This window comes from Athene noctua, chromosome 2 (genome assembly GCF_965140245.1).
Source record: "Athene noctua chromosome 2, bAthNoc1.hap1.1, whole genome shotgun sequence".
NCBI classification, from domain to species: domain Eukaryota; kingdom Metazoa; phylum Chordata; class Aves; order Strigiformes; family Strigidae; genus Athene; species Athene noctua.
The window spans coordinates 10,620,991-10,636,536 of NC_134038.1; the positions used below are offsets into that span (position 1 = coordinate 10,620,991).

General features: G+C 38.0%; 1 protein-coding gene across 2 annotated transcripts in view; it reads left to right on the forward strand.

The window, feature by feature from the left end:
- Nucleotides 1-15,170, forward strand: part of ADCY8 (adenylate cyclase 8) — a 134,292-nt gene extending 119,122 nt beyond the window's left edge. For both annotated transcript variants that reach the window (XM_074898423.1, XM_074898425.1), the window contains 5 exons: nucleotides 35-193; nucleotides 3,793-3,939; nucleotides 10,742-10,834; nucleotides 13,058-13,172; nucleotides 14,669-15,170. In XM_074898423.1, the coding sequence (XP_074754524.1) occupies nucleotides 35-193; nucleotides 3,793-3,939; nucleotides 10,742-10,834; nucleotides 13,058-13,172; nucleotides 14,669-15,156 (1,002 nt within the window). In that variant the 3' untranslated portion in view covers nucleotides 15,157-15,170. The remainder of the gene's footprint in view (nucleotides 1-34; nucleotides 194-3,792; nucleotides 3,940-10,741; nucleotides 10,835-13,057; nucleotides 13,173-14,668) is intronic.
- The last annotated feature ends 376 nt before the right edge of the window (nucleotides 15,171-15,546 follow it).

A 15,546-nucleotide genomic window follows, 5' to 3' on the forward strand; every position in this document is an offset into this window, starting at 1 on the left:
ATTTTTGCCTTTTTTTTTCTTTCTGGAACTACAGCTTGAATACACAGCAAGACTGGATTTTCTGTGGCGTGTTCAAGCAAAAGAAGAAATCAATGAAATGAAGGAGCTAAGGGAGCACAATGAAAATATGTTACGAAATATTTTACCCAGTCACGTTGCCCGTCACTTCCTGGAGAAGGATCGGGATAATGAAGTATGTATCCGTTTTATTTTTGATACTTTTGTCTAATTAGCAAAAGAAAAGCAGACCTGTTAGGAAATTGTTAGAACTTAATTCTCCATAGGATTTATTACACAAATACTGCCAATATTTGGTATCTGATCCACATTTTAAAAAAATGATGTTTTAAAGTAAAGGGTTCTGCACTTCTAGGATCACATCTGCAGTGGTGTTCCCAGGGTCAGGCTCACCAGTAGGAGACACATGGACCTACTAATGCAAGTCTAACAGAGGGCCACTAAAATGATTAGGGGATTGGGGCACATGACATATGAGGAGAGACTGACAGAGATGGGTTCATACAACCTTAAGAGGAAAAGGCTGAAAGAGGATCTCATCATTGTCTTCAACTATCTAATGGGTGTTTATAGAGAAGACAGAGCCAAATTCTTACGCAATGTGCAAGCAAAAGGACAAGAGACAATGACACATGTTGTAGGAAGAAAAATCTCAGTTAGATACAAGGGATAAGGAATCTCTGGGAAAGTCATCATTGCATCAGGGCTCAGAGAGGTTGTGAAAACTCGTCCTGGAGATATTCAACCCTCGGTTGAACAAGATCATAAGAGACTTGACCTAATTGGCTGTGCTTTGAGTGGGAACTGTAGTAGATTACCTTCAGAGGTCCCTTCCAACCTATGCCTCTATGAAAATCTAGTTTTCCTAAAAAAGATATGTGAATTTAACAGAATGCCTGTGCAACCTTAGGATAGCCCAATGTTTCAGAGTATTATTATGGCCGCGGCAGTTATTCTGGAAGGAATCTGTGCAACAGGTACTCACATCTTCAGACCCAAGAGAACATTTCTGCCATTTCATATTGCCCCTGAGTTACCTTTTTGGGCAGTTAACAAAACACCCATTTCAGAAACATAGTTTGTGGCTATGTTCCTGAAAAGTACTGTAGTATACAAAGAAAAGCTTGATAAGGAGACTCTGGATATTTCTCAAACAGGATTTGAAGAGAGGTTGCTGAAGGGATTAAGGGAAGTCCAGAATTTGTTTCTGAAAGCAGCAGTAAGTCATTTACTCCTTATCTGAAATAAGGCAAATGTGTATTACAATATTATCTGTCAATGAAGGGTATTGTATGATGAAACTGGAATTTGTTATCTTTCATAATGAAGAGATAACTAATGATGCAAGATTCAGGTTGCAAGCACTGACATAACTATTCATTGTGCAGCAAAAAGGAACCAAGCCTATCTTTTTCTGATTACACATTTTGGAAATAGATGTAGCCAAATGAATTAAACTGCACAATGAGGAATCATTGTGTTCTGAAGATGTGATTTCAAATATCACCTAGGGAAGGACGACATAGTGAGAAGCTACAGGAAAAGGCACTTTAGAAATCAGCCTCCTGAGGAATTTTACACTCTGTGGGTATTAAACTGCCATAAAAACACTGCTACGCACTTGAGAAACTGTGTGTGTGAAAGCAACTAGGTTAAAATGCTTCATTACAAATGAAGCAGACCCCAATGCCATCCATGAGTGTGTTCTGGCAGTCTTGCATTATGGATTTTCAGGGAATACATGTCCTCTCTTACACATTCATTCACATACACTCACATGCATAATAATCTTTAGAAGCAAACAGATGTCCCATGGATCACTGCTGATGCTTCAGTAATTTGCCACTGAATTCAATTCCACCACCCCTGCTTTTTGTAAGGCAATTTCCAAAGTGACTATACTTGGGGATGATTTATGCATGAGCTGGCTGGCTGTAACATCTACCAGATCTCAGTACAATCAATCCTGCAGTTCATGTCTGGCCATTAAGTTAATTTCTCTGCTCTCAAAAAATGAATTCCCAAATGTGTACTGTAAGCATTTTCTCCTGGATGTATTATTTCTGTCTTGATGCTTCTTACCAAAAATAGAAAGACGGAGCAGCTGAAGGTTTCAGCCAGTTGCTTTCTATCTTCATGATCTTAGTAAAGAGTATGACTGAGTGTATATATGCTTCTCCTAATACATATTCTCTAGTCTTCAATAAACATCCACAAACTAACATGTATATTATTTTTTTCTATACCTATAAAAGACAATAAGAATGTCCTTAGAGTATGGCTTCCATGACCCTGCAGATGTTATTCAGTGAAAGAAATTGTAAGGGCAGGAAGGAAATCAATCTTTTTCTCAAGCAAAGCTTTGCAGTGTCTTTGGAAGCTATTAGAATTTTTCCACTTTTACTGTAGAACACATTGCTAAACAGTCTAGATAAGTAGCAGCATTAACAACATAACAAAATGCAGGGCAGGGGTTCAGGATGCTTTTCTAGGGAGAAGCAAGATGAAGAAAGGAGAGGAGCCTGACATATTTACATCAGGTTTATGGCATCCAGCAGTAAGTCCTTTTATTCTAAGACCAAAGTACTAAATTTTCCTAACGTATACTAACAAGAACATTGAGAAGCAATTACTCCAGGTCAGAATGTCATAAGAGAAGTCCCAGAGCAAAAATGAAAGTACCCACCATTGGGTAAAACTAAAGAAGCTGAAATTAAAAAAAAAAAAAAATTAAACAAAGGAGAATGCATACGGCTATGGTATATAAGCCACTAGAAAAGCGTATCAGGAGTTGGGGCAGGGGGATGCTCAGTCCCTGGGATTTTAGAAGTGGAAATTAGTTTTGTTCCTAAAAATTTGTTTGGGTTCATAGAAGAAATGAATGCATTTTCACATACATAATAACACAAACACATCCATAAATAAATCTGTCATTCAGTTCCAGAGTGAATTATATGAGTAACATAAGTGGAAGCTTATCCCAGGGCATATTTTATTCTAATAGCTTCCTGTGTTCCATCCCTTATAGGCTTCTTTCTGTCTCCACTAACTCCATTATCACCCTCATGTTTCTCCCTCCTTCCAAACCCTTAATAACAAGAACCTCACAGAGAGCCAGGCAACCAAATAGCTCCATAGTCACCTTAGGAGAACCACAGTTTACCACACAGTAAGGGATCTCTGAACACTTGTGAATAAACAAACTTGTAAAGAGCTGCAGTAGTGTGAAGTATAAATTATCCACCAGAAAATGTGGTAACTGAGATAAATCTCTACAAAGAGGTCAAATTAGACATTTTAAATGGTCCCATCTGATGCCTGTTAATCAACAAATTCAGAAAAATATTTTCAACTGCAAACATTTATGAAACAGACTTAAACAATAATAAATAATAAACATTAGATTCCTTTTAATTTCTAACAGTGCTTCATCCTCTGGTATTCATACTTGCAAAAAAACCCCTTAATTTTTTCAAGTGATTCCCCATATAAATCAAAATGAAAAATTCTATTTCATTTTTTCTGGTGTAACCTCTTGATCTCAGAAGCAGAAAAAGCAGACTTTCAAAGAAAGGCCAAACCCTGAATGTAATCCATGATAAAAATGTGAGAGCTGTCAGTCTCCTGCTGAACTTGACTAACAGTATATAAATGCTAACCTCAGATATTAAGTTATTGCACATGGAAAAACAAAGAAACATTTTAATAACAGTCAGTAAGTGCTCTCTTCCATATATTACCTTTTCAGCTCATTTTTCTTCACTGTTCTTTTAGGAATTATACTCTCAGTCCTATGATGCTGTTGGTGTGATGTTTGCTTCTATTCCTGGATTTGCTGACTTCTATTCCCAGACCGAGATGAATAACCAAGGAGTAGAATGTCTGCGCTTGCTGAATGAAATCATTGCAGACTTTGATGAGGTAATGCCAGCTACTAGAGAAAATATGATAGCGCTTAAATGATGAGTTCCCAAATACCATATATATCACCCTAAATTATCAAATTTAATAACTATTCTGCTTCCAATAATTTTCTGGGGTTTTTTTACACCAATTAGAATTGTGTATTTTGGGGTTTTGTCCTTAGTTTTGCCAAACTTTAGTCTGAATGCCCTAGTGAGATAGAGACTGAAATCAATAGTTACTTGAGTATAAACATGCATAAATAAAAGCACAGTCTGCTCCAGTGTATCTAGAAAAAGAACATGCCTTAGATCTGTAGAATAAAGAAGGATAAAGATATTTACAACAATTCTGGAAAGAAATGGTCTAAATCCAAACAGATTAAAATGTTGTTTTGAAGTCATTGGTTGAATGGACTCAATGAATGTTAAACCTGAAACAGTGTCAAGTTAAGTGTGAAGCACACAGCTCAGAAGCCAATGCTTGGTAGAGAATGAAAGGTGGTGACACATTAACTGAGGACAGTTGTCTGGTCAGGTATGTTTTACAAGAATAAATGAAATAAAGCTGCTTGCTTTACTGAGGAATTCAGAGGTGAAGGGAAATTTAAAAAAAAAAAAAAAAAAAGAAAGAAAGGAAAGGACATAGAAAGGAAAAATATTTAGATATCCCATTCAGTTAATTTCAGAAAGGGAGCTGAGGGGGGGATAAGATAAACAGAAGAAAAGTCAGATCCCCAATGTAGCTATTTCCAGGTGTAAGTAAGGAAAACATGGAAACTGAAGAGGAAGTCAGGAGCAAGTTGTATACTTGTTATATTCCATACCAACTAGTTAGTAAGGAAGCTTAGATAGGTGGTATCATGTCCAGCAATGAGACCAAGAGGAATTAAGGAAGAGGACAAATGATAGACCTATGAAGAACTTTGAAACAAACTTTAAAACTAGACAAGGTGCAAAAGTAAGGCCAAACTTACCTAGCATGGGGTATTTTAACCTATACACTGCAAGATTTCCTCAGGAGTGAGTAGATATCCTGAGCTCCCTGAGTGGTAGAAGTAGAATCTGAGGCATTTCTACCCACCAGTGAGATTGGATCTGTGTGACAGACTGGAGTGGTCTAGAGAGAAAAGGGGAGGGGAAAGAGGGAGGTGGTGGTGGGATCATTGGTCTGTGACTCTGGTTTTAGTTAAGTTATCAAAAGACAAAGTGGGAAAAAGACATCCTTTTCAGAATTCTGCTGAACAAGGCAAGATCAGTACTAAATTGGACAGCAGGGGAGAGGTCACATGGACAGCAAGAAATCGTTGAGAAACGGTAAAAAATCCTACCCAAGAAACCCATGTTTAATCTCTGTTTATCTCAAGGAATTTAAATCCATTTCTGTATTGTAGTAAAGTATCAACTGGAGAAGTGATGAGTGTCTTGTCAGCTTAAAATTAATATTTTGTTCCCTCAAAAGGAGCTGGATCTGGATCTCACATCCCACATAAGCTATGTAACCATGGACAATTATCTAAAACAGAGAAGGAAAAACCTCTACTTAGGTTATGGTTTGAAAAAAGATAACATCTTTTAGCACTTTGGCTTTTAACTCAAATGCATTATCAGAGTGCAAAAGATTGAGATTTTGAGAGAAGACAAGAAGGCATACTCAATTTTTGCATCTGGACGAGGATTCTACCCATAGATTAACCATACAGAAAGTTTTTTTTCCAGAAAATTAAAGTATTGGCAGAATTCTGACCTCTCCAGAATATAGAATACAGCTGAATGAAGATTTGAGAATTACTGTCTTTTATTTTAAAAAATAAATTATTTAGTTCTACCTCATTCCTGCTTTAAACACCTATCTCTTTTTGAGGATGTAGCCTAGAGTTTTTGGGTTGGGTTGGGTATTTCGCTTTGAAGAGCAAGTATCTATCTCCAAGGGCTTCAGAGGAAGGTACTGGAGGAAAAGTTGAAAGTAGAAGTTATATGACTGCAAAAAAATAGATTAGAAAAAGAGACTTTTTTAATTCCATTATGAGCAGCAAGTACCTAAGACATCTCACAAGTTTTGCAGAATATATTTTCAATTTGCTCCTCTGGTGGAAGTTATGTTATCTTCATTTCATTAGTGGAAAACAAAGGCACAAAGGGGTAGTTTACTTTCCTGCATTTTTTTGAAAACAAAAATACTGTTCCCATACCAGAAGCTAGAACCTAAATATGAACCCAGATCAGAGTCTTAATTGCATCTTCATCCTTCCTCATCCTGGGCATCTGCATGGGGAATGTTCATCGAGTGGTAGCTCATAAAAATTGAACCAGGGTTAAGATTACCAAAATCTGAGACAACAAAATTGAGAGTTTATCCGTATTATTGGTCAGGTACTAAAATTACTAGTTGAAAATAGAAGAATTCATGCATGCCTGCGCATTTTAGTAGAAAACAAATCTACTCTCCTATGAGAAGAGCTCTGTAATGTGTTAAGCTCCTGCACTGCTTTCCCTATAGGTATAAATACCTGCTTATCTCTGAGATTGCACAGCTGTCAGCACGCTTCTTGATTAATAGTTTTGTTTTTCTTTCCAGATCTGATTAAAATTATTATGGCTCAAACTTAAAGCAAAGCCTATTCCTATGAATTAAAGATATTTTGTCACGCACGTTCATAATAATCTTCACAACCAAATTCCATTGCTGCTGTGGTGATTATTGAAGACAAGATTTTTATCAAAAGCCCTACCACAATATTACATTCAGGCCCCTAACACCTGTTCTGTAATTAATAAAGGACCTAATTAGGGACTGTATTATGTCCCAGACATGTTTAGTTGAATAATAGATATGTTCTTGGTACGGGTAATAAATGAAATTATGTGATCCCCTGCTGACTGCTAACCTACTTTCAGCATGGTCATGTCATTAGTTTATTCTGTCTAAGCAGTCTGAAAGGGGATATGTCCGAGAGAACAACTGAAGTGAGTAATCCTATCCATGGAAAAAGAACCAGAAGTCATTTCAGGGATGATGTTTCAGGGGCAGTAATGATTCCATCTAACTGTTGATTGACACTACATGATGTCACTGTTCCTTGTTTTTCATGATGTTTCTTGGTAAGATTGCCTGCTGCCTCGATACAGCCCTGGAAGCAAAATGCAGATGTGCAGCTGGGAGCAGAGCAGATCAGTTAGCCACAGAAGAACTTTGCTCCTCAGCACCACGTGAATACCTCTGTAGAGTCTCCCAAAGATAGAAGTCTTAGCACAGGAGTGTAAGACATTGGTACCAGGTGCCATTTGCGATAACCTAGGTGATTTGAAACACCCACGTGGGATTGTCAGATCCCGTACTGCACCATCATAAACCCCATGCTGTTCTGGAACAAGCCATTGGAGGCTTTTCAGGAAAGTATGCTCTAGACGACGCTAGACATCTATGTTTAGACAACTGAATTGACTCCCTAATCTCAAACTAGATTTTACACTGTGAGTCCCTCCTTTCCTTACATGAATGTAGGAATGTTCTGTCTGTAGGGCCAAGATGTTTCTGAATTAAAGCAGTGATAAAAATGCAAATTGATATGGCTGGAAAAATGTGATAGGTGCACAAGAATTGGGTTATTTCTTTCTTCTTTTTAGAGGAGTTTCCTTGCTACTACAAAACAGAAGGCTTACAATCCAGATCTGTTATTTTGTTTTCCAGGTAATGGATCTATATTAGAGAGACAAAGCCAGTCAAACAAAAAATAGTGAACAGTGGAACAGAACCTGCCACCAACAACTGCACAGGGTAGGAGCCCACAGAGGAGTCAGGTTGTGACTGGGTCTTTCTTAGGGAGCCAGGGGAACCTGGTCCAAAAGTCAGTCTTGGGAAGTAGATCATTGACTCTTGTCAAAGCGCAGCCTTTACTCAGTTGTTGTTGGTTTTTTTTTTTTTTCCCTGATGTCTCATGAATCTGTTGATTTCCAAATTATCCAGGCTTCCTGTCAACTGAGGTAGAATGGGAGGTGCTGGTTTCTGGAATAAAAAGGAGATTTTTTAAAAAATTTAACATATAACATCATTCTGGAATACAGTTATATATAATTTGCTATTTTGTACCCAAGCACAGAGTTGCTGACAGGACCAGTTCATACATCAAAAACCAAATATGAACACTGCAAATCTACTTTTATAATTACCCATTTTTTATATGACTTGGTCTTAAGACACATACAGGGCTAAACTCCCATTCTTAGACATGTTGCACTAAAAAAATATTATTGGACTATTTCTCCTGAAGATTATGAGTCTTGAAGGAATTTTTTGGTTTTGGACTGTAATAGTCTTTCTAGCCTTTTTAATCTATCTTTTATGTATTTTAGTGATGTTACAGTTGGGATTTGTGCTTTAATAAGAGCTTTCTGGTTCATGGGCTCTTTTTCCCCCCATTTCCTTTATCCTGCAGTGATTTACATGGTGTTTATGACAGCAGATTTAAATATATTATGTTGCCACAAATAAGGTTTCAGCGGAAGGCAGGATCCTGCTTTCAGACTCTGCTGATTACTTTGCAATTGTGTGCCATGTCCTGGAACATTCTTTTTTGTGCTACTTTGCACATGTATATATATATATTCTAGGGTCTGACCTTCATATAACCTTGACTGTACATGAATTGCAACACCAAGCCATTAGTTGCTTTTCAGATACCAACCACGTTCTAGTATTTGAAAATGTTCCCTGGACTATACTGGTAAATTAGCAAGCCTATTTAAAATTTTGTAACAAATAGCAGCTGATTTAGGACTGAGTTGGAATGTCTTTCCCCAAAATCAAAATCCATCATCCTGTCATACTGTAAAGAAAGTAATTGGTAAATAAACCGTTACTTGAAGAAGTAGAGAAGTGATCTAACAGATGGGATAAAGCAGGAGGAAAAAAGGGATTTGGAAACAATAATGAATGAGAAAAGAAAATGGTTACTTAGGATTACTTTTTCTAAATTGCTTCACAGCCAATACATACTTTCTTTCTTAAAGAGTAATTTCAGATATTTATCATATATTTTAAATTACTGTGCTGTTTGCTGTTGCTTCCAGCAACCATCTGGAAATGAAAATATAAACTGTTTATAACCAAGACCATTTTCTCCCCTTGCCCACACACCTGGTGCTCTCAGATGCTTCACAAAAGCAGAGCTACAAGAAATGATCTTTTCCTTTAAGAGAGCAGTTGAAAGAGCTGCCCTTGTAGGAGGGAAACATAGATAATGGGCTTTTCTGGCAGCCTGAAGAAAAATGAGAAGCAGGTCAAGTTTTCGGACTTTCCTGACTTGGAAGGGAGCCATTAACCATATGGCTTTGTATTCCCTGTGTGCAATGCTGTGCGGCCTCCCATTAGAGACAGATGGTGCGATATCTGTACACCAACAGCAAAGCTTCCAAGACCCCGGCGCTCCGGCTGACGTACACTGTGGTTAGTTCAATGGCAGGGGATATTTCATGTTATGCCTTTGGTATGTTTCTCTCTTTGAATGAAATAATCCCTTTAGTTTTTAATTGACAGGAAATTCAAACCCACAAGATGGAAAAAGAATGCATGACAGTGTATAAAAAAAGGGGGGAAATGCTTCATGAAATTTTTGCCTGACCACAGCAAGAACTTTTTTTATTTAAATCCCAGCTAAGTTGAGTCTTTAGAACTGAAAGTCTGAAATTCCTTTTCTCTGTGAACTGTGTTTTTTCTTCCAGTACTGCCTAACCGTATTGATACCTAAATTTATTAGATATCATACTGCTTATCATGAAGTTTCCCAGGGTTTTTTGGTATTAACATCAGCAATACACATTTCTAAAGCCTGTGATGAAGCAATGTGTGTCCATATCCCACATAAAGCTCTGTTGTCATTAATGGAGTTCACAACCTCAACTCTGCTTAAGTCTCTCAAGGAATGTAAGGCTCTGGCTTCCATTTCATGAAAAGTCCTGAGTTAAACTGTGAATATAAACTTTAAATAGGGAACAAACTGTCACTCCCCCTCCACTCAGTGCTTTAGTCACTCGACTAAATTTATTCTTCCTCTTGCAGATTCTCAATCTGACAAGTTCTTTATGCCTACTTAGCACCTATAGCTATCCCAAATAGATACAGCTGTTTACCACTTCACATTGGTTCCCTGTATTTTTTGTAGAAGGGGAGAATACATAAAAAAATGCTGACTGAATGGCTCAATGAACAGACCAGTGTTAGGTCTGACAGTAAGTAGAGGGAAGCATGGGTGGGATACAGGAGGACTTGATCTCTCATAGAAGTTCTTTGGAGGCATCTACTTCCATCCATTGACGGTGTAAGATGGTTAAAATGGTTATTTAAAGTAAGTGGACTGAATTCCCTTTAACACTGGTCTCATCACCTGAATTGTTGCTGTAGCAGCACTTAATTTGCAAACTGAATTCCTCCAAAAGAGATTTAAGAGCACTTTTAAGTGATTTTCTTCTTATATTCACACATACATACACAGAGAGCTTGTCTTCACTAATTTTCAGTGATTATACCTCAGGTAACAAAGGATTCATATGCACTTAAGTTAGGCTGGAATATGCATGTCTTATATTACCCATTATGTGATTTACCAGCCAGCTTTACAGAGCACAGCAGAATTTAATTTGAATGCACTATGAGTAGGTGATGTTGCAAAGAGTCCCAGCTCAGTGTGTCCAGAACCCAGAATAAACTGTGTGCTGTGATCAGCTGAAAGATACCACGAGTGCAAAGATTCATTCTGATATCTGTAGAAGAATTTTGCATTAAGAGTTACAGAAGTAACCCTGTTTTTTTACATATATATTAGTTACTAGGTGAAGAGAGATTTCAAGATATTGAAAAAATTAAAACGATTGGCAGCACATACATGGCCGTGTCAGGATTATCACCTGAAAAACAGGTAAGATACAGTTTTCTTTAAGAAGCAAAGCTTTTGGTGTGTCCAACCATTCATATTAGAGAATATTAGTGTTATATTTATGATATACATAGAGCTGTGTCTGCCAAAAGAAAAAAGACATTTGGAACTTCTGGCAGACAACAGTTGCATTTCTTGATGAATTGAAATGACATCTTGTGCTCAGAACAAGAACCATATGAATTCTTTCCTCAAATTTAGGTTTATAGGAGAGAAAAAAAATCTCCTTTCAATCACATTGATGTGAATCTAGAGCAGGCCTATCTATATCTTTGGACATACTGTAAAGTTACCACTGTAACTCAGACTGGAATCTGGCTGACAGCCTCCAATAATCTATGGAGAGAAGATCTATTAACTGACAGCATACAGATCCATCAGTTCAACTGAAGAATGTCACAAAGCCAAAAGCCTGTACACTGCTCTCACTTGCAGAGGTGTAAACCAAGCTGAGGGAAAAATCAGCCACAGAGGACATATGCACAGTCAGAGTCATAAACCTCAGATAAGTCAGATGAGATAAATCCATTCATAATTACCCCCAAGAATATGCCTGGAAAAAAGGTCTCCAAAGGAATAAGATGAAGCTCTAAAATACATCCATCGGGAAGTCAGCTGTTGCTGAAATATATCTTGCTTGACAGTTGGTGCCTCTCCCCAAGTAAGAGGATCACAAGAAAAGGTGTGCTGCCCCAGATCAATCATAGAGTAGGAATCAGATCTGCTCACATTGATAGCAACTGCAGGAAAAGCAGAAGTCAGGTTAGTGTGAGCTTTATAAACTAGAAAGTTTCCATTGTTTGTTTAGAATACATTATAAACCATGTGGAGTGTAACTGGCTGAGCATCTCCCACCTATGGAGTAACAACTGATGCTGTCAGCTAGAAACCCACAAAAGTAGACATGCATGACATTTTTGTTTGTTCCAACTCAAAATGTTTCTGTACAGAGATGAGCAAAGAAGGACTGAGCATCAGGGAGGTATCTGGTTATGGCTACACACCTCCTAACCACGTCTTTTGACTCTTGATGTGGGTAAAAATTCAAAAGAAGAAAATCTTTATTGCATTTCCAAGACTGATTAACTCATCCTTTTTCTTGAGCTGTAACAGCCTAATGGAATTTTTATGTATGTTCTAAATACATTTATCTTCATACATACATGTCTATCACCTTGTCAGTATCTAAGAGGTGAGGGCTGCTGACAGAGGTTTGCATGCTGTGAACTGAATGAGTCTGAGGGCAAGGACCGAGCACGGGAGATGCTTATGTTCAGTATTAAACACTGAGAATAATGAAAATTGTAGAGGACTGGACAGCATGACCTGGGGGGCAGGGAGGGGCTTGCAATGCTTCATTTCTATGAACTGGAAATTTGTTTGATGAAAGAATTACCTGGCTTCAGAGTAGATGAGATGACATCATACAACAATCAGGCCAAACCCACAGCTGTTCCTTACTCCACTGCCTACTCAAAGAAACGATTAAGGAGTTCCCTGTCCGCCCTTGAGAGTCTCTGTCCATCATGTGCTCTGTTGGTGTTCTGGGAAGACTAAAACTTACTCCTGGTCCCCATCTGTATATTGACTGCCCTGCAGGAACAGAAAAGGAGAAGGAGCAGGGAGTGACTTGGCTGCTCTAAGCTGTGGTGATTAATGAGCTACAGAACAACCTTTCCCCCCCCAGTTAACCTGTCCCAGGATGCCTCGCTTACCCTGTTGTTCTGGCCACTATTCCATCCCTGAGAGTACCAAAATTGGTGTTTTTCCTGGATGATAATTTCAGCAAAGGAGAATTGTATCTTTCACTTCTTCCGCTCTGCTTCTTGCCTACATGGGTCATCCCTGGTTCTCACTAGATTTTGTCCCTTGCACCTGAGCTATCTCAATCCTGTCTGTACTTTCTTTCTCAGCCTTAGAGAGATTTCACATGCCTTATTAATTCCCATCATTGCCTGTCAGATTATTGACAGGAAATTACTTCCTTTGGTACTTCACACTAAGCTTCTCTTTATCCAGTTATACAAGTGTTGTAATATAAATGGGAAGCATTACCATTAATAATACCCTACCACTCTTGGATCTAGTATGTTGGCACTATTCTTACAAACCCCAAATTCAGATATTGGGAACTTGGTAAGAATGGGTGGGAGCTGGGCAAATGAAAAACTTTTCTAACATATTGGTTTATAACTTACTCCTCAGCAATGTGAAGACAAGTGGGGGCATTTGTGTGCTCTGGCTGACTTCTCCATAGCTCTGAATGAAAGCATACAGGAGATCAACAAGCATTCGTTTAACAACTTTGAACTCCGTATTGGTAAGCATAGTTCAAACACAAGAGATAAAATAGGGTTTTGTCTGCAAGGATCCAACTCTGTAAGTGCACCCCAGGAGCATTGCAAGGACATGTACAATTTAAGAGACTTCTATACTGTATCCTCTGTTTTCAAATTGACTAAATTTCAGGCAAAGCTAGAAATAAGAAATACTTCATTTATAGAATATGGGCCATGATTTGGGGACTGCAGGAGTTCTAAGTTTTGGTAAACTGTGGGTGGGTAGCATAATTAAGCTACCATCTTTAGCAAGTCTGGCCAAGACCCAATGGATATAACACAAGAAGTGAACGGGGGAGCCAAGACCTGACCCCAAGCTTGAAACTGGTTTACACAATCTCCAGTTAATCTTCCTGTCTTAGATTCTTCTTCAGTAAAGAGACAATAGTAGCTTATCCTAAACCCTGTGTGTAGGTAGTACTTTGGTTTTGCACAAAAATCAAATTCCAGTTCTGACCTGACCAGTGGCAGCAGCTCTGAATTGCTGTGATGGGGAGCCTCTTATCCTGGAAGGATATGCTGGGTGGCTAGTAGGATGGGACATGAAAAGATGACCTGAATATACAGCACATAGCAGAAGTAAATCTGATGGCTTCTCGTGTTGACTGAATCACTGGGCAAAACCAAAAACTATCTGGGAGAAACATGTCCTTTACAGACAACTCTGCTATTTACAAGATGAAATATATTGATCAGTCACATCATGTAGCGCTGAAGCATCTCTATCTGTGATCTGCACTTCCTAACAGTTTTAAACAGAAAACTCTCAGTACCCAAGATGTCTCAGGGAACATGCATCCACTCTTAGTAAGTGTGGATCACTTACAAAGATTTCATAGAGCATGAGTGCAACAGTATTTGGAAATAATTTCTATCATCAATTTTTAAAAACATTCTTTAAAAAAAATGTGAAAAACTAAGATCCTTTTCCCAAAGATGTGCCTTTCACTACCACTAAATGTATTCTTAAATCACTGCTGTAGAAAAAAAAAATCTCTTCTATATCATTACTTGTCTTAAAGTATAGTCGTTCAATAACTTTGTAGTATACTTTAATATTTTCACTTAATGGAATGTAAGAACATAATTTCTTGACTGTATAGTGCTAACAAGGTTGCCTTCAACAAGTGCAGACCCAGAAAGATCCTTCCAGAGAGATCTTTCCTGCTACGTAAGAATCAGTTTGCAAGAGCTTTGTCAATAATGCACAGAATACAGATGATACGTAAGTACTGTGGTTCCACTGAGACGGACATCCTGTAAAATAACTCTGTGGATACCACATTTCATGTTTTCTAGTTTTTCTGTTGGTTTTTTTTTTTTTTTTCTTACTTTCTTTGCATATACACCTCTTCCTTAAGCTTAGAGATAAGTGTATCTGAACAAGGCTTCATCTTGATCTTAAGTGCAAATATGGTTTCAGCCATTCTTTTCTAACTGGATATCTCTTTTTTTTTTTTTTTTTTTTTTTAAATAGGGATTAGCCATGGCTCTGTCGTAGCAGGAGTTATTGGTGCTAAGAAACCCCAATATGATATCTGGGGCAAAACGGTTAATTTAGCAAGTCGAATGGACAGCACAGGTGTTAGTGACAGAATTCAAGTGCCTGAAGAAACGTATCTGATCCTGAAGGACCGGGGATTTGCCTTCGACTACCGGGGAGAGATTTATGTCAAAGGTATCAGTGAACAGGAAGGAAAAATCAAAACATACTTTCTTCTAGGAAGAGTTCAACCAAATCCTTTAATCTTACAACCAAGAAAACTGACTGGACAGTACTCATTAGCAGCTGTTGTATTAGGACTTGTACAGTCTCTTAACAGGCAAAAACAGAAGCAAATCCTTAATGAGAACAATAACTCTGGAATCATAAAAGGACATTATAACCGGAGGACTTTGCTCACTCCTGGTGGATCTGAGGCAGCAGCCCAGGCAGAGGGGGCTGACAAAACTGAATTGCCATAATCAGCATTTTGTTTGTGTCCTTTTTTTTTTTTGTATTTCTTTTATATATAAAAATAAATATACAAATAAAAAGGGTTTAATTTTTTTTAGAAGAAGTGTGATTATTTTCTGGTGTGGTATTTTGATAAGATTCAGATTCCTACATTTTAACAAAAAGTGCCAGCATCTCTCCCCCCAACCTGTGATTAACCTCTGAATGTCCAGATGTAGTAGTTGTAGGCCAACACGCTGCTGTGCCAGCTTCCTGCAGAAAGGGTCAAGAATAAACCTCTGACTGGAGGGATTTAAAACATAAATAGTGTAGGGAGCTAATGATGAGGAAAGGAGTGAATACTGTCCACATTTTTCAGGTGAAAGAAAAGGATTAAGGAGGTTGACTAGGTTCTTCAT